This window comes from Phoca vitulina, unplaced genomic scaffold (assembly GCF_004348235.1).
Source record: "Phoca vitulina isolate PV1807 unplaced genomic scaffold, GSC_HSeal_1.0 scaffold2, whole genome shotgun sequence".
Classification (NCBI taxonomy): domain Eukaryota; kingdom Metazoa; phylum Chordata; class Mammalia; order Carnivora; family Phocidae; genus Phoca; species Phoca vitulina.
The window spans coordinates 72331824-72357896 of record NW_022589705.1 but is presented as its reverse complement, the minus strand read 5'-3'; the positions used below and the strand labels follow the sequence as shown (position 1 = coordinate 72357896).

The following is a 26073-nucleotide window of genomic DNA, read 5'->3' as shown; positions in this document are numbered from 1 at the left end:
GGGCACAGAGGGGTGGAGAGACTCGCCCGAGGCCCCTGCTGGGCAGTGGGGACAGCGGTAGCTGTCACGGAGGGAGGGCCGGCTCACTGCCCGCTGCTGAGCTAGACTCTTCGGAGGCCTGGGGCGACCTACAGCGCCCGCAGTAGTAGTTCTCTCTTCCTTTATAGGGGACGGTCGCATCAGGGAAGGGTCAGAACAACACCGTCTTGATTCCTTCGGGTCCCGTGCGTACTTTATATCATACTGCCCCCAGCACGTCTGATAATGGTGTGTACTGGGGATGCGGCCATCGTTTCATCTCTGCCTGCCCCCCCCAACCTTATTAGAGCCCCTGCCACGCTCACAGCCCCTCATTATCATGTGGTCCAGTTCTTTGGTCATGGTATTCAGGAATGGGGAAGACTCTGACCTGAACTGGGCCAGTCGGAATCTCTCTTCCAAGTATCTGAATGACCCAGGGAAAGACAGTGAGACAGGGGCTGCAGGCGGGACCTCTGAGAGACGGGCAGGGTAGGGGCGGCGCGGGGCGAAGAGACAAGGCTGCTGTCCTGGGCCGCCCTCATGGGCCCTGAGCAAGCCCCTGTGCAGAGGACACAGGCACTCGTGTGCACAGAGAAGGGCAGATAAGGAGCACCATGCCTCCAGGACTTGGGGTCCCGGGCTTCCCTGCGATGCCCCTGAAGCCTTTCACACGGAACCCCTTTTGTACAGGCTCCTCTTTTCAAGGGTTTTGGTTCCCTGCAAATTCACAGCCCCTTAGGACCTGGAGCACCCACCCAGCTCTGCTTCGGGACTCTGTCTCCTATGCGCTGACCCCCACCCCATGTCAATTCAGTGAGGCCTCTGTGAGCAACGACTGCGTGCCCAGCTCCTTCCCAGTGTCCTCTGCAGTCTCCTAAACCTCAGGGCTCCTCAGAGCTCTGTCTTGGCCCCTCTTCTCACACTCAATGTCCTTCTTGGCCTTCTCTTCCGGCCCTTGGCTTCATTCAGCTCCCAGCCCTATGCTGAAAGGCCCCACCTCTCTTTTTCCAGGATAGGCCTCTGCCTTGAGCTGCAGACCCCCAAGTCCACCTGGATGTACCAGGGACCCCCTGAACGTTGCATGGGCCAACCCCAGCTCACCCTCTGAGCCCAGACAGGCTTCTCCTCCTCCATGGATGGCACCCCATCCCCAAGATCTCCCAGCAGTGACTCAGGAGTCCCTCCTCCTTCGTGTTCACTCCCCACCCACCCCCAACTCACAGCTCTCAGTAGACTTCCAGTATTCAAAAACTATTATCTGATTCAGCTAAGAAGTCCCTCGAGTCACTAAGGGCTGAGTGAAGTTCTGACACATGACATGCTGAAGATGAAAGCAAGGTTTTGCTTGAATGAAGAAAACTGGCACCAAGGTGAGAAACACTTTAACAGTAGATTACATATCACATTTAAAGACGATAAATTTATGGGGAAAAGAGATAGTGGATTGGGACATATCTCCATTTGTCAAGTCGAGGTTGAACTGCAACCATAGATTGACAACAGATACAAGAAGTCAGCAAAAATCGGCAAAAGCATCCGATAAGGATCAATCGGCTAGATGGAGCTTACAATAAGGACACTGTATATCTTTTCTTCTTACCTGTAAACGATGCATTACACATCCTGTATATCAGTAAAACTATAATAATAATTCATACACCCATTCATTGTTCTGAGAGCAGGATGTTAAACATTTACCAGCACACGGCCAAGTTCCAGTGGGCCACCTGACCTAGGTCAGACATGTTTGTAAATTTTGAAACAATATGGTATTTCTGCATTCTTTTTTTTAAAAAGGGTTGCAAATTGTATGTATATGGTCTGGCCACGCAAGATCTGGATCAGCCCCCAGGGAAAGCTCTTAGTCAACTGTAAACACCAGGCAAAAGTGGTGACAATGGAGCTGATGACTGGTAAGGAGCAGAGAGGGGGGACAGCGGATGAGCAGTGGGGTCCATGCACGGAGTGGAGGGGACAGGAAGAAACTCAGGCCTTAGGAGGCCGGTGGGTATGTTCACAAAGAAAGTAAGGAGGACTTTTTGCGGCCAGAAGGTAGAAAAGGAAGCGGCTGCTGGAGACAGACCACAGCCCCTGAACGCAGACCCAGGTCCCGCCCAGACCCCGCCTCACCTTCTCGTAGTATCGGATCTCGTATTCGGTGCCGTTAGCCCCCGGAGCTCCGACAGGGATGGGCTCCCGCCACGACAGGGACACACTCTGGGGCTCCACTCGGTCCCTGCGGATCTCATCCTCCTCCCAGGGCGCTGAAAGTAAGTAACGCCGGGTTCTCCACAGGATCCCACTGCGGGGCAGGGCCCGTGTGGGCGCTGGAAAGGCGAGGCATGCAGGGAGTGGGGGCGGGGCCAGGTGGGTGGGGCGGGGCCAGAGGCTCCTGAGGGGCGGGGTCTGAGCTGTTGAGTCCTGAGACCAGAGGGAAGGGAGGCCGCTCTCACCCCACAGCTCTCAGCTTCCAGGGTCTCTGCGAGGAAGGGGGGGATGGGGGGAAGGGGGGAGTAGGGGGTGCCCAAGCCACCTGCTGCTTGCCCACCCCCCGCACTCCAGCTGCCCTAGTGGTGGCTGGTTCTAATCTCCCAGGTTCTTTCTACACTGTCTGTGGTTTGGAGACATTAAAGAGCATAAGAGGCAGGAAAAGAACCTACTCAGCTACTCTGACGGTCTGGTCGAGAGGCAATACACTGGACGCACTAGGGACCGCAGGAAACTACCTCGTCATAATAAAGACCATATATGAAAAGCCACAGCCAACATGCTCAAAGGTGGAAAACTGAAAGCCTTCCCTTGAAGATCAGGACCAAGGCAAGGATGTCCACACTTGCCACTTCAATTTAACATATACAGAAGTCCTAGCCAGAGAGCTTAGGCAAGAGAAAGAAATAAAAGGCATTGAGATTGGAAAGAAAGAAGTAAAATTATTTCAGTCCACAGGTGACATATTCTTATATGTAGAAAATCCTAAAAATTCCACAAAAACACCGTTAGAACTAATAAATGAAGACAGCAAAGTTGCAGAATACAAAGTCAACACACAAAAATCAGTCGTGTTTCCACACACTAACAATGGACAATCCGAACAGGAAATGAAGAAAACAATCCCATATACAATTGCAGCAAAAAGAATAAAATACTTAGGAATAAAGTTAATGAAAAACGAGAAAACATTGCTGAAAGAAATTAAAGAAGACACGAATAAATGGAAAGACATCGTGTTTATGAAGTAGAACACTTAATATTGTTACAATGTCCATGCTACCCAAAGTGACCTACAAATTCAACTCAATTCCCATCAAAATCTCAAAGATGTTTTTTGCAGAAATAGAAATCCTAAAATTCATATGGAAAAATCAAAGGACCATGAATAGCAATATGACCTTGAAAAAGAAAAACAAGGCTAGAGGCCTCACACTTTTTGACTTCATAAACATTACAAAGCCACCATGATCAAAACAGTTTGGTACTGGTATAAAGACAGAGATACAGACCAACTGAACAGAACAGAGAGCCCAGAAATAAACCCTCACACGCACAGTCTAATGATTTTTGACAAGAGTGCCAAGCTGACACACTGGGGAAAGGACAGTCTTTTCAACAAACAGTGCTGGGAAAACTGATTATCCACATGCAAAGAATGAATTTGGACCCTTACCTTATACCACATACAAAATCTAACATGAAATAAATTACAGACCTAAATGTGAGACCTGAAACTATAAAACTCCTGGAAGAAAATATAGAGGAGGGTGCCTAGGTGGCCAGTCGGTTAAGTGTCGGACTCTTCTTCTTTTTTTTTTTAAGATTTATTTATTTATTTTAGAGGGAGAGTGAGAGAGAGAGAGCACAGGGGGAAGGGCAGAGGGTAAAGGAGGGAGGGAGAGAGAGAATTCCAAGTGGACTCCCTGCTGAGCACAGAGCCTGGCGCAGGGCTCTATCTCACAACCCTGAGATAATGACCTGAGGAGAAATCAAGAGTCCGGACACTCAACTGCCTGAGCCACCAACGTGTCTCTGTATCCAACAACTTGATCTCAGCTCAGGTCTTGATCTCAGGGTCGTGAGTTTGAGCCCTGCATTGTGCTCCATGGGGGGCATGGAGCCTACTTAAATAAAATAATAAAAATATATTTAAAGGACACCTGGGTGGCTCAGTCCGCTAAGTGTTTGACTCTTGATTTCAGCTCAGGTCATGATCTCAGGGTCATGAGATCGGGCCTCACAACAGGCTCTGCACTCAGCAGGGAGTCTGCTTGAGATTCTCTCTCTTTCCCTCCCTTACCCTTTGTCCCTCCCCCTCAAGTAATAAATTTTAAAAATATATTAAAAAAAAGAAAAAAGGGGGTACCTGGATAGCTCAGCCATTCAGCGTCTGCCTTTGGCTCAGGTCAGAATCCCAGGGTCCTGGGATCGAGCCCCACATCGGGCTCCCAGCTCAGCGGGAAGCCTGCTTCTCCCTCTCCCAATCCCCCTGCTTGTGTTCCCTCTCTTGCTGTCTCTCTCTCTGTCAAATAAATAAATAAAATCTTTTTTAAAAAATCTTTAAAAAATAAAGAAAGAAAAAGAAAAGAAAATATAGAGGAAAGCTTCCTGCCATTGGATTTGGCAATGATTTCTTGGATATGACACCAAAAGCACAGGAAACAAAAGCAAAAAAAGACAAATGGGACCACATCAAACCTAAAAACATCTTCACAGTAAAGGAAACCATCAACAAAATGAAATAGGGAAACCATCCCTATGAAATGGGAGAAAATATTTGCTAACCACATATCTGATAAGGGGTCAATAGCCAAGATATGGAAATTACTTCAGTATCTGTTGATGGATGAATGAATAAAGAAAAGAAAATGATATATATAAAAGAATGTTATTCAGCCATAAAAAAGAAAGAATTCCTGCCATCATCAAGCACATAGATGGGGGCACCTGGGTGGCTCAGTCCTTAAACGTCTGCCTTCAGTTCAAGTCATGGTCCCAGAGTCCTGGGATCGAGCCCCGCACAGGCTCCCTGCTCAGCAGGAAGCCTGCTTCTCCCTCTCCCACTCCCCCTGCTTGTGTTCCCTCTCTCGCTGTGTCTCTCTCTGTCAAATAATTAAATAAAAATCTTAAAAAAAAAAAGAACATGGATAAACCTTGAAGGCATTAGGTTAAGTGAAATAAGAAAGACAAAGATGAATACTGCATGATTTCACCTATAAGTGGAATCTAAAAAAACCAAACTCATAGAAACAGAGAGTAGACTGGTAGTTGCCAAGGGCTAGGGGCTGGGGGAAATGGGAGATGTTGGTCAAAGGGTACAAACTTCCAGTCAGAAGATGAGTAAGTTCTAGGGATCTAATGTAGAGCAGCAGGGTGACTCTAGCCAACCATGCTGTATCATATACTTGAAAATTGCTAAAAGAGGGGTGCCTGGGTGGCTCAGTTGTTAAGCGTCTGCCTTCGGCTCAGGTCATGATCCCAGGGTCCTGGGATCGAGCCCCGCATTGGGCTCCCTGCTCTGCGGGAAGCCTGTTTCTCCCTCTCCCACTCTCCCTGCTTGTGTTCCCTCTCTCACTGTTTCTCTCTCTGTTAAAAATAAAAAAAATCTTAAAAAAAAAAAAAGAAAATTGCTAAAAGAGATCTTAAGCGTTCTCATCACACACACACACACACACACACACACACACACACACACACAGAGAGTAACTCTGAGAGGTGATGGATGTGTTAACTAACCGTATCATGGTAATCATTCTACAATATATACATATACCAAATCATCACACTGTACACCTTAAACTTACACAAGTTATATGTCAATTATATCTCAATAAAGCTGGAGAAAAAAAAGAAAATGTGATAGAGATGTACAATTTTTCTGAATGAACTCATTCAGAAAAAAAAAAAAAAGGAAATCCTGTCACAGGCTATGACATGAATGAACTTGGAGTACGTGATACCAAGTGATAAGCCAGTCACAAAAAGACAAATACTTCATGATTCCACTTTATGAGTCATCTACAGTCATCAAGCTTAGAAACAGAAGGTAGAATGGGGGGAAAGAGGGCAAAGAGCTTTTGTTCAAAAACAAAGAGTTTTTGTTCAATGGGCGCAGAGTATGAGTTTTGCAAGATGAAAGAGTTCAGAGGTCTGCTGCACAAGGATGTGCGTATAGTTAACACTACTGTATACTATACACTTAAAAATGGTTAAGTTGGTAAAGTTTATATGTTTCTTTCCCCACAATAAAAAAAAATATTGATGCCCAGGTCACACAACCCAAAACAATTAAATCATCTTTATAGAGAGGGACTCAAGCATTAGTATCTTTTTCTTTTTTTAATCTTCTCGGTGATTCCAATGTGCAGACAACTTTGAGAATCACTAGTCTAGATAATGTTGAATGGACAGTACTGAACTTAAAAAAAAGGTAATAATGCCTGATCTGAGGCAGGGACCACCAAGTTACTGGGAGGTAAGATCATGGCCTCACTTTAGGTGTGTTGAATAGAGGGGTTTCCAAGAGAAGATACTGGACAGGCAGCTGGATAGGTGGTTTCAGGGCTCACAAAAGGCATCTGGGAATGAGATGAAGATCCAAGAGCCATCAGAGGGTGACTGGATGAAGCTGCCCAGGAAGATGCAGAGAAAGAGAAAGAAAAGCTCTTAGGAAACAAGCATTTAATTTAAGAGGCAGGTAAAGGAAGAGGAGCTCAAAAATGAGGAGCCAGAGAGGTAGCAGGAAAACCAGGAGCAAATGAGATCACAGAAGCCCAGGGAAGAGAGCATTTAAGAAGGTTCCCTTCTGACTCTTCCGGTTATGAGCTATTGGTCCATGAGCAAGAGCCTCTGTTTCCTCACGTGTAGAATGGAAAGAATGATGACCTCATTAGGCTCACTGTGAGAATTTTATGAAGTCAGGTATATGAAGAGCTTAGCACGATACACGACACAGAGCACGCACGCCATGCAGGCTTACCCCCAAGAGGAACCCATGGTTGACAGTGTCATCTGCTGAGAAGAGACAGGGTAAGACCACGATTCAAAGTGCCCCCTGGCTTTAACAAAGTGGAGGGTCCTGGTGACTTCAGGGGATTGAGGGAAGCAGACACCAGGTGGCGATGGGCCAAGGAAGTGGAGACGGGGTGTTTATAGCTCACTCTTTGAAGAGTGCATGAAGATGGCTTCTAGTTTTAAATGGTAACCATCTAGCAGCCCCCACCCTCCAGTCTCTCTCAAATTCTAATTAAAACATAAAGGTACAGAAAGAATTGAAAACCTAGAACACCGCCATAAACTAGTCTTGACAGCTGATTGCCGGAATGGGGGAGGGTGGTGGAGTGGCATATCTCCACCTAGGAGAAAACCAGTGAAACTAGATTGAAAAGTGCAATTGTAGTGAACCCCCAGGCTCCGGTGCCCACAGAGTGACCCTGCCTCCCATCCTAAAAATAACTTGAAAGATCTTTTATCCCTCCTCCCACTGTCTGACCCTTAAAAAAAGGCAAGGTCTTTGTCAACCGGACAACGCATATAGCCATCACTCTCCTGCACAGCTGCTCTGGAGGAAGAGTGTTCCTACCTATTCCCCAGGAGTGCCTCTCAGCCTAAATCCACCTGGATGGTAGCTCGCAGAAAAGACATGGGTTCAAGGGGGGAGAAGTGAGGAAGCATCCGACGAGGAGGCACAGCCCCTTGCAGATACACATGGACAGCACAGATAGGAAGAGGCTAGGAATGTCATTTTTTGGAACTGCGTTTGTTGAAAGCATCAGAATGGCCAGGATACAGAGGTGGGAGAAGGTTCCATTTCAACCCCACAGAGATACATTAGATGAAAGCCTGCTAACTCCGGAGAATGGAGCTGAAAACCAAGCCCAAGCACCTGCTTTCCCGCTGCAGATCAGTGATGAAATTCGGTCAGCACCCAAGTGAGACCAAGAACACAGCGCACATTACGGGAAAACCATTCAACAGCCACGGCCCCCTTCCTTGCCTGCTTTTGATTCAGGGTGTACTGTCTCCCCCCATGGGACTCAGGTTAATTCTGATTATTCTAAAGTATCTGTGTGCACCCATTTCCTGTAACAATGATTGGGGTCGGGCTTGTAACCCAGTTCTGGCCAACACAAGGAGAAATCAGCTAAGGGGAGGATGGATTCTGGGAAAGGTTTCTTGCTCTTAAAATGATACCTACAAGGAAGAAACAGTTCTTTTTCTGCTCTAGATGGTAAGGATGTGATGTCTGAAGCTGCTGCATTCAACTTGCCACCATAAGGGAGCCAGCCTAATGTGATAAGGATGGCACAATAGAAAGACAGAAAGAACCTGGGTCCTTGAGGACCCTGATGAGCTGCTGAAGTAACCATGGTCTATCTCCACTCTTAGATAAGCTAAGAAAGCATTTTTAGGGGGGCGCCTGGGTGGCTTGGTCAGTTAAGCATCTAACTCTTTGATTTTGGCTCAGGTCATGATCTCAGGGTCATGAGATCAAGCCCCATGTGGGGTTCCATGCTCAGCACGGAATCTGCCTGGGATTCTCTCCCTCTCCCTCTGTCCCTCCCCCTGTTCCCTCTCTCTCTCAATAAATAAATAAATAAATAAAATATTTAAAAAATCATTTCTAGTTAAACACCAGCTGGATTGAGATTTATTGTTACTTGCAGCTGAAAGCCTTACAAACCAACCCAAGGGACAATTCACACATTGGGTTTTTTGGCAGACACTAGCTATCTCCTTGTTCAAGAACAAGGAAACAGAACACCTTGTTCAAGAACAAGGAAACAGAAAATCGGGCTCATGAGAAAAACCTTTTGGAATAAATGAACAGTAAAATTATTCTGAAGATCCAAGAGGAGCAGCTTCTTCCGAGGGATTTAGTGTGACAGAGAAACAAGTGAGGCGATTGTCTGACATCTGCAAGAAGAGGAGAGAAAACACAGCCTCCCCAAAGAGGGAGCAGAAGGTCATGAAGGGACAACAGGCGGAGAAGAAAAAGATCGGGGGGAGGTACAAGTGGAGAGGGTGAGTGCGGCCCATGGGGAAACTACAGGTGCATTAGTGAAACCGAAGCATTTAAAAGAAAAGGCGCTGCAAACATAAGGAATTTTGACAGAATCACACGCAGGGTGGGAACATCAAGTAGACAAGAAGAAGGCAGTAGAAATGAAGAGTATGTTTACTTTATACATGGAGAATGCGAGAGCAAAACGGCAGCACGGAAATAATACACATTGCTTTCAAGTAGCCATGAAGTAATTGCTGACCCTACCCTTTCACAACAAAGAAAACCTCAGTGGTGACTTTAAAAAGGAAAAGTTGTGCAAACCTCTTTCTCTAAGCATGGAGCAATAAAATCAGAAACAAAAATAAACACAAATCATCCAGAAATTGAAACACATTCTCTAAAATAAATTCAGGCAAAACAGCACTACGAGAAGAAAACCACAGGTCTAAATCTTCATGACCTTGAACCAGGCAGTGTTTCTTAGATAGGAAACCAAAGGCACAGGCAGCCCAAGATTTCACCAAAATGTAAAACTCAGAGCTTCAAAAGACACGACTCAGAGTGAAAGACAGGCGTCTGCCAGCAGCATGACTGGGGGGTGGGCAAAATGGGGGAAAGTGGGCAAAAGGTTCAAATTTCCAGTTATAAAATAAGTAAGTCCTGGGGCGCAATGTACGGCATGGTGACTCTAGTTAACAATACCATGCTGTGGGGCGCCTGGGTGGCTCAGTCAGTGAAGCCTCTGCCTTCGGCTCAGGTCATGATCCCAGGGTCCTGGGATCGAGTCCCATGTCGGGCTCCCAGCTCAGCAGGAAGCCTGCTTCTCCCTCTCCTCCCAGCTTGTGCTCTCTCTCTCTCCCCGCTTCCCTTAAATAAATAAAATCTTTTTTTTTTAAGATTTTATTTATTTATTTGAGAGAGAGACAGAGATAGGGAGAGAGAGCACACTCTCAAGGGGGCCCTCGTCCAGTATGAATGATGTCCTTCTGAAAAGGGGAGATTTGGACACAGAGGCAGACACTCACGGAGGGGAGACAACATGAAGGCACACAGGGAGAAGAGGCCGTGTGACTGGAACCTGCATCTACACGCCAAGGAGGAGGAGGGACTGCCAGCAAACACAGGAGGCTAGAAGCAAGGGAGGATCCTCCCCCGGAACAGTCAGAGAGCTCTCTGCTCGGCTGCCACCTTGATTTCAGACTTGCAGCTTCAGCAAGTGGGAGACTGCACATCGCCTTGGTTTGAAGCCATCTGATATTTGGTACTCTGTGACAGCAGTCTTAGAAAACTAGAAAGGCCTTAGAAAACTTAGAAAAATACCAAGGCCTAATATCCAGAATATATATATTTAAAAAGAGAGAGAGAGAGAGAGCTCATAACTCAATGACAAAAAGAAAACCCAGCACATGAAAAGATGTTCAACGTCACTAGTCATTAAGGAGATGCCAACCCAAAGCACAGTGAGATCCCACTCCACACCCACCAGGATGGCCGTAACCAACAAAAACACAAACCGGTTTCGGCGCCGAGGTGGAGAGACTGGAGCCCCTGTACGTTGCCGGTGGGAATGTCAAAGGGCACGGATGCTTTGGAAGACAGCTTGGCAGTCCCGCAAGAAGTTCATCGGTTCCTCAAGAAGATAAAAAGCTACTGTATGTTTTAGTCAGCTCCGGCTGCCATACGAGACACCACAGACTCCGGGGCATCAACAACAAAGATGAATTTTTTCCACAGTTCTAGAGGCTAGAACTCCCAGATCGAGAGGTTTACAGATTTGTATCTATAGTATTCTGGTAAGCACTCTCTTCCTGACTTGCAGACAACTGTGTCTTGCTGTGCCCTGTCTTGCGCTTCCTTTTGTGTAGGCACAGAGAGAGCACGGAGCTCTGGAGTCTCTTCCTCTTCTGTAAGGACGCCAGTCCTATGGGCTTAGGGCCCCACCCTTACGATCTCATTCACCTTACTTCCTCAAAGGCCCTATCTCCAAAGAGAGTCACATTGCCGGTTAGGGCTTCAACCTATGAATCTGGGGGAGACACAATTCAGTCTATAACATCATGGGACCTAGCATTTCCACTCCTACGTATACACTCAAGAGAACTGAAAACATGTCTCTACAAAATCGTGTACATGACTATTCATAGCAGCGTTATTCATAATAGCCAAAAGGTAGAAAAACTGCCCATAAACTGATGAATGGATAAACAAAATTGTGGTATACAATGGAATATTACTCAGCCATATAAGGGAATGGTGTACCGATAACACGTTACAACATGGACAAACCTTGAAAACATTATGCTAAACAATAAAAAAAAGGCAGACACAAAAGTCAACATACTGTATAAGTCTATGTATATGAGATGCCCAGAATAGGCAAATCTATAGAGACAGAAAGTAGATTAGCAGTTACTAAGTGCTAGAGGGGGTGGGAGGAATGGGGAGTAACTATTAATAGGTTTCTTTTGGGGGTGATCAGAATGTTCTGGAATTAGATAGTGTGGGTTGCATAACTATGTGAATATATGAAAAAGCACTGAAATGTACACTTTAAAAGGTATGTGAAACTTTAGGGTACGTGAATATCTCCTCAAAAAAGTGACTATACTAAGGATGTGATATATAGGTATAAAAACATACTGGACGTGACCAAACTTATACTCAGAGGAAAATTCATAGGCTTAAAATATGAAAACAAAACTGGGGCACCTGGGTGGCTCAGTCATTAAGCGTCTGCCTCTGGCTCGGGTCATGATCCCAGGGTTCTGGGATCGAGCCCCGCACTGGGCTCCCTGCTCCTCGGGAAGCCTGCTTCCCCCTCTCCCACTCTCCCTGCTTGTGTTCCCTCTCTCGCTGTCTCTCTCTCTCTCTGTCAAATAAATAAACAAAATCTTTTAAAAAAATACGAAAACTTGGGCGCCTGGGTGGCTCAGTCGTTGAGCGTCTGCCTTCGGCTCAGGTCATGATCCCAGGGTCCTGGGATCGAGTCCCACATCGGGCTCCCTCCTCGAGGGGAAGCCTGCTTCTCCCTCTCCCACTCCCGCTGCTTGTGTTCCTGCTCTCGCTGTCTCTGTCTCTGTCAAATAAATAAATAAAATCTTAAAAAAAAAAAAATACGAAAACAAATCTAAGCACTGAACTCACCTAGAAAAAGCCTTCAGGAAAGCAACAGGATGGTATTAATAAAGGTAAAACCATAAAATAAGTGACAAAAGTACAGAACACTGGAATTGATAAATTGAAGAACTGATTCTTTATCATAACCAGTAAAATAAATCTCTGGCAAGGATAATTAACTAAAAAGAAATCTCAAACATATAACATGAAGAATGAAAAAGCAGAGTTAACTACAGATACTGAGGAAAGTTTTAAAATGTACATTTCTAGGCTACTGAATAAGAAAAAGATCATCAAAGTATTTGCTATGAAAACACAAATTAACAAAACTGATCCAAAAAGTATGGAAAAGGTTGAGAATATCATCCAACTTTCCCCTAAAGAAGGTGCAGGGCCCCGAAAGCGATTTTGCACACCTTCAGAGAATGATAATTATGGTATTTAAACTGTTGCAGAGCAGAGAAAAAGAAGAGATTTTTCTTGATGCCTTTTACAAAGCCAGCAAAACTTGACAAATGCTAAAAACTTGACAAAGAACACAATAAAAAAAAGCACTAATCTCTCTTGTAAATGTACATGGAAAGAAATAGTAAAATATAAGCAAATTAATTCAGCAAAGTATTAAAAGAATAATACACTCAAATCCAGTAGGGTATAATCTGGGAATGCAAAAAGAGCTCACATTGAAAAACCCATGAATAGAATTCATCGTGCCAATAGGTCAGAGGAGAAAAAACATGCAGTCATCTTGAAAGATGCTTAAGAAGCATTTTATAAAATTAACATCCATTTCTGATTTTTTTTTAAAGTTCAGTAAAAAGTGAAAGCATTATATGGCCAAGTGGCTAAAAGCACAAGGTGTCTACTTACTAACTGGGTGACTTTGGACAAATCACTTATGCTCTCAGGCCTCAGTTTCCTTATTTGAAAGATGATTATCCTTCTATTTCAATGAATGAATGTAGAAAATCATACTGCACAGGGCCAATACCAACCACAGAGCACCACTCAATCAGTGGAAGCTAGGTATTTTTATTAGTAAAATGGAAACAGCATCTCCTCAACAGGATTTTTAAATCCATCTATATCAAAACAGGATTGTTAATATGAAATACCAGATAAAAATCTCATATCACATATATTATACAAAAGGGATTTTATAGTAGATCGTTCTAGATATGGATATAGAGATAGAAAAAAAAATGTGGAAGGATATACTCCAAGATATTAATAGTTGTATAGCTCTGGGTAACAGGATTATGGATGCTTTTTTCTTTTTCTATATTGAATTTTTTTTAATGTAAATGCAATAGCAAATGTTAAGTCACAGTAGAGATAGTAAAAAACAGAACAAAACTGTTATTCCAGAAAACCAGACAAATTGGAAATCTCTCCCAAAAGGCAGAGAAAATAGATTAAGAGTTAAAATGATAAAGGGTGTGACAAGATTTGAGAATCAGAAAATGGATGTACAACCTAAGGCTTAGAGAGATTCCTAGAGAGACATTGGAGCTATCAGAAATTCTAGTCAAAACAGTAACAGAAAAAAAGTTCTTTTCCAGGAATAAAAAACTGTGTGCAGATCAAAAGTTTTACTAGGTACCAGCCAAACTCAATGAAGAGAGATCAATATCGGTTAAATTTTATTTTCACTAGTAGGTGAAAGAATTATACAAATACACACGCCCAAGCTACTTACACAAGAATAAAAATCACCCTGGCCTCAGACCTCCCCGCAACACAGCTGCCAGAAAACTGGGAAGTAGAGTCACAAACCAATCACATCTCAGATAAGAAAAGACCCGGAAACCCTACCACTCACTTATCTTTCTTGCAAAGGACACTTGAAGGATTACTTGAAGGTGTACCCCAGCCAGGCGACAGACAAATGAAAAGTCAGTTTCAGGAACTGGGGAAGGTGTAGCACGAAAGGAGTGTAGGTCTTCATTTCCTCATCTCTATTCCAGACTCAGAAATGTGACTGCTACGGGTTGACCAGTGACTTCTGGCGTCCCTACAGCCTGACCCCGCTGTGCCTCCTTGCTCTTTTCCAAGACCAGGGAAGAGGGTGACCGATGCGGCAGGGATGGAGGCTGGGGGACACACGACAGAACCCCTCTTTCTGAGACAGGAGAGGAGGAGGGACGATTCTGCTCTTCTGGCTGAAATTTTTGAAAAGGGCGGGCAAAAGATTGCGGGGCTGTCCGCCTCTGTCCCCTGGGAGAGTGTGGTGCTGGGGCTCTCTGCCAGGTCGGGAGCTGGGGCGCCCGCTGGCTCCCGCAGACCCTCCCCCGAGACGCCCGCCACCGCTCTGGCCCCGCGGCACCGAGTCACCCGCGTCCTCAGTCCCTCCCTCGGGGCCTCTGGGAAGGGCCGGCCGTCGGCGGGGGTCCCCGCGCTCAGGGATGTTTGCTGGGGGGGGAGGGCGGAGGGGGGGCTCGCCTCCTGGAGAGACGCGGCGGGCGGCCTTACCCCCGGGCCCCGTGGACACGGTGACCTGCGCGTAGGTGGCTCCCGCGGCGGCAGCCGGGCCCGACACGCCGTTGAGCGCCGCCACGCGCACGGTGTAGCGCGCCCCGGGCCGCAGGTGGAGCAGCGTGGCGGCGCGCTCCCGCAGCCCCGCCTGGCGCGGCACGAAGGCCACGCGCGGCCCGCACGGCTCGCACGCGCCCCCCGGGCCCTCACGGCCGCAGCGCAGGCACAGCAGCGAGTACGTGACGTCCGAGCGGCCGCCCGAGTCGGCCGGCGGCAGCCAGCGCAGCCTCAGCGCCAGCGGCGAGCGGCTCAGGCTGTACTGTAGGTCCCGCGGCGCCGACGGCGGCCCTGGGGGGCGGGGGGCGCCGTCAGCGGGGGGCGGGGGGTAGTGGAGGAGGAGGGGCAGAAGGGGGCGTGGGGGGTGTGGTGCGGAGGGCCGGGGTGGTGTGGGGCCAGTGAGGTGGGAGGAGGGGAGTGAGGGGAGGAGAAGGAGGATGCACGACGGAGCACGGAGTGTAAGGGGCAGGAGTCCCCCTCCTGGCTGGGGCGCAGGGTGAGGTGACGGCGGGGGTGGGGGGGGTAGTCCACTCACGACCAGTCAAGAAGCCTGACCTCACCCCTCGGTCTCGGGACTCTTGTCCTGGTTCTTCCAACCGCAGGCCCCGGCCCCCACCCCCACCCCGGGCTCCCCTCCCTCCGCCCCGCCGTCTGGGTCGCTGGTCCCCATGCGCCCCAGGCTCCCCAGTGCAGAGCCCCCTGCCCTCGGCAACCCCTCCACCAGGCCTTTCCGGACTCTTCCCCCCCCCCCCGCCCCCCGCGAACGCTTTCGGGAGGGGCACTCACGGGTGCAGGAGGCCGAGGGCGGCTCGGTGGGCGAGCGCGCGTAGCTGTCCTGGCACACGCAGAACGTGGAGGCGTTTTCCAGGGCCCGGCTGTGCTCTGGGCACGGGGAGCAGAGCAGCCGGCGCGAGGACAACTTGTAAAACCCTGGGGGACAGGCTGCGGGGCGAAGCCACGTGAGGAGGGGGTCTCCTCCACAGCTTCTCTCTCCCCCACTTTCTTGCCTGCCCCATTAGGGTGAGTTTATGTCCTGGAATTGTGCCGGGAAAGGGGGTCTCAGCTACTCCAGCCCTGACCCAACAGCCCGGTACTACCTAAGCCTTAGTAAGTGCTTACCGTGTGCCGAACACGGAGTATTTTACTTTTAGTAATTCATGTAATGCTCACAACAGCCTGTGAGGTATGTACTTTATCCTTATTTTTAAAATGAGGAAATTAAGGCTCAGAGAGGTTCAGTAACTTGCCCAATGTCCCACAGCTAGTAAGTGGTGGGATTCCAACCCAAGCAGACACCATGCCACCCTAATGCCCATTGGAAGAAAATAAGCCCAACTCTCTAGTCTTGATGTGAGGCCAGAAGAGAGGTGCCTCCAAGGGGTGTGTCACAGCTCCCCAGGGACAGACACCCACAAACTCCTAGTTACACACACACACACACACACACACTCTCACACTGTTGTCGGAGCCCATCCTCCCACCACTAGCATTTGGGGTTCATCATCACAAATCCTCAACTGACACCCTTGGTTGCAGGATGGAAGTGGAGCCAGCCAGGTGGAGGGGAGTAGACAGGAGGAGGGTGAAGTTTCCCTGGTTCTAGTCTTGACACCCTCCTCAATGACTTTGCTTCTCTCACTTCTCTGCTTCTCTCGCCTCACCCAGGACATGGGTTGTTAAGCGCACAGGCTTTTGTATCTGGACAACCTGGGTTTGCAGCTGGGTTGTACTGCTTAGTTGCTGGTGGCCTCAGGCAGATTGCTTGACCTCTCTGAGCCTTGCATAGAATACCCACCTCAAAAATGTTGGTGGGGGACTAGCTGAGATGAAGTGTAAGCTGCTTAGCCCAGTGCAGACAACATGCACACTACAGTGGTCGTAATTACTGTTCCTCCATCACAGGCCTGAAGTGGAAACTGCTAAACACCCACTTGAAAAATTTTCTCACCAGCTGGGCCAGGCGGGAGGGAGGCCGTGGCTCCTGGCCCCTCCTCTGGGAGTTTGGGTGACTCTCACATTGTTCCCTGCCCCCACCCAGCTGGCCTTCTTTCTAGTTTAGCTGGTTCTGGAAGGCTGGCGGCTCTCCAGCCCCAAGAAGACACTATACAACAGAGGGGATGCAGACGAGCCCTCAGGAAGAATGTTCCGTTTGAGGAAGAAGGGAGTAGGCTGAGGGTTTCGATCTGGAAGCCTTTAGGCTTGGGAGGTTCCATCTTGCTGAGTCCTTGGGCAGCACAGCTTTGAGCAGGGTCTCTGAAGCCCCAGGGGCTTTGGAACTATCTGCCTTCAGAACAGAGCATGGGACTCACTAACATGGTGGTCTGGTGGGCAATAGCAGCCCCCACTGGGACTCAGGTGGCCTGGGTTCCCCTGTTCGCCCCGCCACTCTCTATGCCTCTCTGGCCTCAAGAAACCATCAGTCAGGTGGGGATAAAACCATGGCCTGCCAACCTCCGCTGTGAAGTCAGAGCCGGGATCTGTTTGCAGGGTCTCACAGCGGTCGGAAAAAAGGACCAGGGGCTCCCTTTCTCTGCATGTTTGTGGACATCTGCGGTCCCAGAGATGTGTGTCCCAGCAGAGACAGCAGTGGTTATCTCTACTTTGACAGGCTCCGTTTAGAAGAGGTTTGTGTTGAGGGGCAGGCTCATGAAGCCTCCTGACTCCCGGCCCCTCCCCCTCTTCCTCAAGGTCAGAGTCAAGTGTCAGAGATCACCTAGTTCAACTCCACTGGCCTGGTCCTCCAGCAGCTTTCCTAGCAGGAGCCACAGTCTTTGCTCAGAAATGGGGAGCCCACCTTCTTCTGTGCCTCTGCTGAATGGCACTAGCAGTGAGAAGGGGCTTCCTTATGTTGAGTCCAAATTAGCCCCCCTGTCTGTAATCCCCCCCTCATGCCACCCTGTGTCAGGGCCTCTGTGTCCCCGTGGAGACTTAGCATGTCTGCTTGGGTCACTCTGCTCCAGGGCAGTCCTATAGAGATTTGAAGACACATGTTGTACACCCTGATTCCCCACCCCACCTCCCCAGGGAAGCCCCCAGTCTTTAATTCCTCCAGTGGCTGGGAGAGGGTAAATAAAAGAGAGAAACAAAAGGGAGAACACCTTTGTTCTATCCCCTCCACATGCGTCTACTTTAGAGAGGGCTCTGTACTTAGCTGTAGAAGGCACTGGAAGGCCTTCACTGTCTAAACACAAATCTGACCATCTCACTTCCCTTCTTAAAACCCACCACCACCCCACCCATGCCACACTAAACCCTTTCACACCTCTGGCTCTTGTCCGATAACATTTTGCTCCCCTTTCTCCTGGCAAACTGCTACGTTTCTCCAGACCCCAGTTCAAATTAATACCTCCCTTGTGAAGCTCTCCCTGGCATTCTCCCCAGCTCCCTACGCCTCAAGACAGCTGACACCATTACAAGTGGCTTTTGTCTAGTCTCAGCTTAAGTCAGAAGCGGGACTGGGTTCCTGAGTGTGTGTGTGTGTGTGTATGTGATTGCATGATTGCCCACAATGTGTATCCAAGCCCCCTCCTCCGGACCCTGATCCATTCATTGGATGATTTTTTTTAGCACCTACTGTGAACCAGGTGCTCTGGAGCGAGGCTCTGGAGATAGAGTACATAAAACAGACCAGGATCCCACTGTCCATTGGCCCAGATGCTCTCTCCCACCCACCTCACAGGGAGAAGAGAGGCTGTCAGTTGGTAATTCCCTCAAGGTCTGGCCATCAAACCCACAAACCTCCATCTACACCCACCTTCCCTCTCCTCCTTCCTTCCAGGCCCAGAGGAGGGGATGGGCCACCTCCTGTTGAAGGCCTCCAGCCCCTCCTCCTCCATTCTGGGTCCAGCTCCTTCTCCTCCTCCCAGACTATATTCCATCAGTCACATGGCTCCTAATTCTTACATCACTCCTTCTCTACCAGGTCTTCCTAGTGACAGAACAAGGGAGTGGAGCAGTAAAAGTGGTCCATTTAGGGTGCAGATAATAAGGGAATTATCTATAGAGTATTAAAAAACAATAAAACTGGGGCACCTGGGTGGCTCAGTTGGTTAAGCATCTGCCTTCGGCTCAGGTCATGATCCCGGGGTCCTGGGATCGAGCCCCGAATCGTAGGGCTCCCTGCTCAGTGGGGAATCTGCTTGTCCCTCTCCCTCTGCCCCACCCCCTGCTTGTGCACTCTCTCTTTCGCTCACTCTCTCTCTCTCTCTCAAATAAATAAATAAAAAGAAATATATTTTAAAAAAACAATAAAACTGGCTAAAACATGGCCTGATCTTTATTAGCAACAAGCATCAGCAATTCTAAACCATGTCAGTAATAAAATATATCCCCCTGGGGCAGACTGCTCCCACCATGCCCCACTTGGTACCCCACTGGCTCCTTCCTCAGCAGATAAACAAGGCCCCTGTCTACAGTCAAAATCTTCTCTCAACCCAGTGTCCTCTTTAAGATACCACCCCCTCCCCTCGCCTTTCAAATCCAGCCTTCCAGGAGTTGTGTACGTTCCCTGACTCTAGCTCCGCATCTTCCTCCATCCCCCAACCTACTGCAGCCTGGTCTCTCTCTCTCTCTCTCTCTCTCTCTCTCTCCATTACTCTCTCTCTCTGTTGCTCTTGCCTGGGCCACCAAGCAGACACTATCCAAACCTCTCCTTACCTGAGTGCTTACCAACACTATAAACTGGTCCTTCCTGGACCCCTCCATCTCCCCGGGCTGCCATGAAATCATACTCTTCTGGATCTCCTCTAACCACTGATTCTTCCTCAAAGTCCTTCTTTTGGGGCTTCAATTCTTCTATGTATGCCCCCTTAAATACTGCTGTTGTGTGAGACTCCATCATTGGCCCTCTTGCTTCTTACCTCACCTTGGTCTGTCCCAACCATACCCATGGCTCCAAATAGTACCTATGTCTCTGTTGCTGAGCTCCAGACTCACTTTCTAGCTACCTCCACTTGAACGCACCACAGACACCATAAATTCGATGTCCATCAGTGTCCCGTGTTCTCTACCCCAGTGAATGATCCTCTGTCCATTCAATCCTCTAGAAGCATACAAATCAAAAAGGACTCTTCCCTCCTCCCATGTCACACGGTCACCAAGTGCTGTGGATGTGTCTCATTATCCCATCCATCCTCCTGTCTCAATGATCTCTGCTACTACTACCTCAGTTCAGACCTTCTGCTCTTTCTTCTGGACCTCTGTGCCATCTTTTTCTGGCCTTTAATCTTTCCTTCCCCCAATCATTTCTTTGTAATTACAGCTCAAGTGATCTTGTGAAAATATAAATCTGAACATGTCAGATCCCTGCTTCAAATCCTCCACATCGGTCTACAGCATAAAGTCTAAGCTCTTTATTCTAACGTTCAAGGCCCTTCATGATTTATTTCTGCCCCTCTCCAGCCCCATCACCTCTCACACCCCCAAATGCCCTCTGCTCCTAGCCCCAAACATGCCTCCATGTTTCTGCAGACAATCTCTCAACTGAGAATGTTTTTAGCGGCCTGGAAGAAAGGCCTTCTCACCGTCTTTCTCCACCCTTAGAATTGGCTTCTCCCTTTGCCAGGCTTCCTCAGCTCTCTGTTGATATGTATCACATGCTATGGTAACCACTCCTTCACCCAGTACATTTCCGCTGAGCACCTACCACATACTGTTATGGACACTGAGGCTGCTGAGACTGATGCAGCCATTGCCTGAGGTCAGTTCCTAGTCCAGTGGTGGAAACACACGTAAGTAGATCACTGCAGGGGCGCCTGAGTGGCTCAGTCGGTTAAGTGTCTGCCTTCAGCTCAGGTCATGATCCCGGGGTCCTGGGATCAAGCCCCACGTCGGGCTCCTGGCTCAGCGAGGAGCCTGCTTCTCCCTCTCCCTCTGCCTCTCTCCCTGCTCATGCTCTCTCTCTGTCTCTGTATCTCTGTGTCTCAAATGAATAAATAAAATCTTTAAAAAAAAAAAAATAAGTAGATCACTGCATACCATGGGGTGAGTGCAGAAATCAAGGTTGCAGTCAACTACACTTCAATTTGAAAAAAAAAAAAAAAAGCAAGAAGTAGAGGTTGCAATGTGTGCTGGAGAGCAGAAGTGGATCCTAACCCTACTTAGAGAGTTCAGGAAGGTTCATGCCTCCAAGTCCCTTACTAATCCACAAGATCCCCCCGAGGAAAGAGATGATGACATCATCTAAATACATATAATGAACCCTCCTAAATGCATTTGGTAAGTTCTCAGTTCATATTGAATGGACGATTGAACAAAGGAAAGAGAGTAAGTTTAGTCATTTCTTCCTCTGTCTTCCCACCACTATATTAATCCCTCTGTTAGATCATATATCACCTTGTTGTGATTTTTAAATTTTTACATTTTTCATCTGTAGAGCTTCTGAAGAGTTGAGACTATGCCTGACTCATTTCTGTTGTCCTGGCATCCAAAAGAGGTTGTAGCTTAGAAGAAGCATCACTTGATCTTTCTACATTAAGGGCATGCATCCATACCCCATCCTTACCCTCAGTCCTCAGAGCCACAGGTCAGGGAGAAAAGGAGAGGTCTGGTCCTGGTGCCCACACAGACCTGAGAACCCACCAGGACCCGCACATGAAGGGTCTCCCTCAGGGGGCACAGTGATTCATAGATCAGAGAGCTGGGTGGGATGTTAGTAGTCATCTAGGGCAACCTCCCGATCTCTCTCTCTCCAGCTCAAGAAAATCCCCCTGCCAGCCTCTGATTTGCATATCATCAGGGAAAGGGTGCTCACTCTTTATAATGTAAACAATCCATTAGCTAGTAGAGGTGGGTTGCTGTACCGTTCTTCCTTATGCCTAAGGGAGGCAGCATGATGTAATAGAAAGAACTTGGCCGTTGGACAAATCTGGATTCAAATCCTGGTTCCCCATTTACTAACTTTGCAAGTGAGATGTTAATCCCTCTGAGCCTCCGTTTCCTCATCGGCGAAATAGGGATACTGGCGACTTACTTTATTGCCGAGAATAAAGGAGACGTCTTTTGTGAGGTGCTGATCATAGTGCCTGAAATACAAGCCCCTAATGTCCCCTTATACGAAGTCAAATTCACCTCCCAGGAACTTCCCTCAACGGTCCGGGCCGGACTCGCTGGAAAGCTCCACAGAAGGTCAGGACTCTGCGCTCCACAGCCCACAGCTTCTCCACTCCCCCTCCTGCCCCTTTCACCTACCGCACGCTCTCTCCCCATTGCCACCTGCGCGCTACGCTCCCACGCCACACCCCCTCGTCCGCGGAATACCTTCACAGATGTCACCACGTTCCTGGAATCCCGCACTGCAGCTGCAGCGGCCCACGGGCACCAGCCACTCACCATCGGCGCCACAGTGCATGCGCGGGGGGCTGCCGGGCTCCCCCTCTGAGTGCGCCACGCACGTTCCGGTCACCTCCACCAGCGTGGAGAAGGCGCTCTCGGCTGCGGTGGCTGGGAACGCCGCCAGGCCCCTCACCGTGGCGCGGCACTGCTTGTAGTAGACGCGCACGGACACCAGCGCCACGCATGCGCCCACGTCCTGAAAGGCCAGGTGGAAACCCCGCCGGCTGAGCGGACCGATCTCGCGCACCTCCGTGTTCAGTTTCATCTTGCGCTCGCCCAGGTCGCCCTGCGTGAAGCTCTCATCCGCCGCGATTGTATCGATCTTGCGGGGCCGGCTGCCACCTGCGCGGGGACGCCCGCGGCCCAGGTCAGCCTCTGTTTCCAGGTAGTAGACGTTGAAAGTCTCCTTGCAGGTGCCGGCGGCGCCCGGGATGCTGCTGCAGTCGCGCAGCGTGAACTGCAGCTCCACGAAGATGCGCTGCCCGCGGCCACGGCTGATCCAGCCAGTTTGCAACCAGTTGTCCTGGTTGGGCTCCAGCACGTTGCACACCTGATATGTGCGGATGGGATGGTCATGCTCGTCCACGCCGCTGATCTCCTCCCACTGGGGAGGAGAACAAAGATGTGGGAAGCTCAGAGCCAAGGCGCCCCCAGGAGGTCGAGCCCTGGCGGTGACGAAAACCCCCTTCCCCATCATCGCGCATTCTCTCTCCCCCCACCTCCGGCCCCTGAAATTATAAAAGATGCAGAGCTGGGAGAGACGTTGGAGAGAGACAACGGGGCCCAATCCATAATTTTATAGGTGGGGAAACTGAGGCTCCAGAGAGAGAGAGTGATTTGACTGGATATGAACGTCGAGTTAGCAGCAGAGCTGGGAATGGTGCGTGTAGTCTCCTGGCTCCCCACCAGGTGCCCACTCAGTGACCAGGCTGCAGTCACACAGCCACATCTCCCACCCCCACCCCTAGTTTCCAAGCCTCTTTTAGGATTTTAAATCTTGCTTGTTCTGTCAATCCATCAATCAACAACACTGCTTAGAGGATCTACTATGTGCAAGGCATTGTCCAGCATTGGCTCATCTAGATGATGCGTATATTTTGCTAGACACAGCCAGTTTCCCCCTCACTATCTTTTTTTGCCCCCCTTTTCTTTTCTTCTTGGACTGACTGAAGACTCAACGTTTTCTAATAGGCCACTCTGGCTTGAAGCCAGTGCTCCTGGAGACCACGTGCTCTGAGGAGCATTTTATGCTGCTGTAACCACAAGGAGCTAAAGGATTTGAGTCCCAGACCACCAGAAGATTCCTGGGACAGGGAGGGAAAGGTTACACTTACCCCATTACTTGGCAGTGCAGTCCAGCCCAGCTCAGCCTGGGAGGCTTTGGAATCCAGGAGGATGACTAGGGAGAAGGAAGAACAGAGATGTCAGAAAACCGGAAGGTCAGAAAGGTGGGAGGGAACCTTTTGTGAGTTCACTGTAAATTTGCTGAGGGGACAGAGACAAATTTTTCCCACTCCATACCTTACCATGAGAGGGTGGGGTGTGAGTAGCTCAAGTCCAGAAAGAGGTAGCCACAACGATTAGGGAAGGAGCCTGTATAAGTTTCCTGTAGCTGCTGTAACAAATTATCACAAACTCCCCGGCTTCAAATAACAGTAACTTATTCTTTTACAGTTCTGGAGGTCAGAAGTTGGAAATCAGCTTCATTGGTCTGAAGTCGGGGTGTCAGCAGGACTGGCTCCATCTGTAGGTTCAGAGGTTCCATTTCCACTAGAATTTTTCAGCTTCTTGTGGCCACCTAGATTCCTTGGCTTGTGGCCCCCTCCTCCATCTTCAAAGTGCTTCTCTCCAATCTCCTTCTGTGATCAAGGTGCTTTCTCCTCGGGCTCTGACTCTGCCTGCATCCTTCTTACAGGAACCATTGTGATTACATCGAGGCTATCCAAATAATCCAGGATAACCTCTCCATCTCAGGATCCCTATCCACATCTGCAAAGTCTTTTGCTGTTTAGAATAACATTCACAGGTTCTGGGGATTAGGATGTGGACATATTTGGAGAGTCATTATTTAGCCTGCCACAGAGTTCATGGAAGTACTCTAAGACTGGCTCTAAGATGAGAGGGGGGTGTCAGTGAGCCCCCCTCCCGCCTCCCTGGGCTCCCTAAATTATAGCTGAGTGTCCAGAAGAGGGAGAACATGAGCATATTAGAGGATTTCTGCATACATCCTGAATTCACTCATACTCAGGGGCTCTTCTGAGTTCTGAAGTCACCAGGGATGGAAGAGACTTGAACCTTTTCAGTTTGACTCCCAGGGGCTCTGGGAAAAATGAGTGGAGAGACTCTGCCAGCAGCAGCAGGAGAAATAAAAATCTCTTCTCTCCTCTGCTATCAGTATCAATCCCAAAGAAGCACTGGTCTGGACGGCACAGCAGCAGCTCAGAGACAGGAGCCCAGGCTATCCTGAAGTCTTGGAAGATTACAAAGCTGGAGCTTAAACAAGGGGGCGGGGCTCCAAGGTAAGGGTCTCTAAGAGGGTTTGGCTCCAGAGGCATGGGCGACTGTAAGCAGGACCACAGACAGCTTCCCGATTTTGGTATAACTGACAGCACTTCGGAATAGCATATTGGAAAGCCTCAGAGATCCGGCGCCCCAACCCCCCGGTCAGCGATTCAGATTCCAGCTCCTCGGGATTCTGCACCTGGATATGACGCCTCTGGATTCAGATGAGTGTGCAGCTTCCCCAAATCCAGAATCAGAGGCAAGACGCGGGCTCTGGTACCTCAGGCAGCCCCAAGCCCAGCAACGCGGACCGACTTCAGCACTGCGGACAGCTCCCTCGCCAGCAGGTCGGGCTGCTCTCGGCCGCAGCCACCCCCTTCCCGACCAGCGCTCCACCTCCTGCCTCGCGGTTCGGGCTCCGTCCCGTCGTCCCGTACTTCGATCTCACCTCCACCCCTCCCTGTCTCTTCTGCTCTCTTCATCTCCCCACCCCCACACCTCCCCCCTCCAATCGCTCAGCCTGTCCGTCTCACTGACCCCTGAACCGCCGCCTCTGGCTCCCACGGTTCCTGGGTTCTTTCTTCCCCAGCCTCCCAGGTCTCCAGCCCGATCTCCTCAATGCCCCTCTCTTTTCCATTGCTTAGCTACCTTTTTCTCTGTCTCTTTAGTTCTTTGCTTCCCGCTGCCCGCTGGCTTCAAACCCCAGTACAGACTCCAGTCTCTCTATACGACTCCTTCCCTCAGAACCCCAGTTCTCCAGCCCCTTATCTTCTGGCATCCCGGCTCCAAGAACAGCCACCAGTCTCCTCACCTTCCTCGGCGGTCCCGGGCCTCCCTGGTCCCAAAAGCAACGCCAGACAGAGCGGCATCAGGCAGACCAACAGGCGCAGCGGATGTGGGCCGGCGCCGGTCTCCATGGTCCGCAGACCGCGCAGTCAGTGCGGCGGCGGCTCAAGCCGCGCCAGCCCCAGCACCGCTGAGCAGTGCCCCCAGACCCTAGCGCCTGCTGGGGGCGGGATCTTGCTGGTTACCATCATCCATGGGAACCAATCACTAGGCACCGCCGCGGGAGGTCCACCAATCCTCGCCAGCAGAAGGTGGAGGGGTGGAGTTTCATAGGCCAGGGGCGGAACAGCGAAATGGAGGGGGGAAGGAAGGGGTCCCGCCAATCTCCAAACGTGGGGGTGGGGCAGCGCTGAGCGCTGGCCTGGCTCCTGGGGAGGAGGATGAGCCGTCGACGATGGCCCAGAGCGCAAAACCTTAGCCTCTCATTCCCGAGAAGTAGACACCGTGGGCGTGGCTTAAGGAGGGGTGACCCTCGGGAGGCAGAGACACTTGCAGCCTCTGAGCTAGCCGGGAAGCTCCCTTGTTCCCAGGACTTGCAAGGGATTTTGAAGCCTGACGTCCTGACCCCAAGCTCTGGGGAGCTCTATCTCCCAGCACTTGGCTTCTTCCTATGTCTGCGGCTCCTGGCGTCTCCTGGCTGGATCCCGCCCCCTTCTCTCCCCGCCCTCCTCACACAAAACACACACACACACACACACACACACACACACACACACACACACACA

General features: G+C 49.6%; 1 protein-coding gene across 1 annotated transcript in view; it reads right to left on the bottom strand.

The window, feature by feature from the left end:
* The window catches only part of EPHA10 (EPH receptor A10), a 40357-nt gene extending 14382 nt beyond the window's left edge, over positions 1-25975 (bottom strand). Inside the window, exons 1-6 of the mRNA XM_032387520.1 lie at positions 25314-25975; positions 23335-23399; positions 21926-22604; positions 15455-15610; positions 14609-14959; positions 2152-2285 (exon numbers count right to left, since the gene is read on the bottom strand). Coding sequence (XP_032243411.1) covers positions 2152-2285; positions 14609-14959; positions 15455-15610; positions 21926-22604; positions 23335-23399; positions 25314-25419 — 1491 coding nt within the window. The 5' untranslated portion in view covers positions 25420-25975. The remainder of the gene's footprint in view (positions 1-2151; positions 2286-14608; positions 14960-15454; positions 15611-21925; positions 22605-23334; positions 23400-25313) is intronic.
* Between the last annotated feature and the right edge of the window lie 98 nt (positions 25976-26073).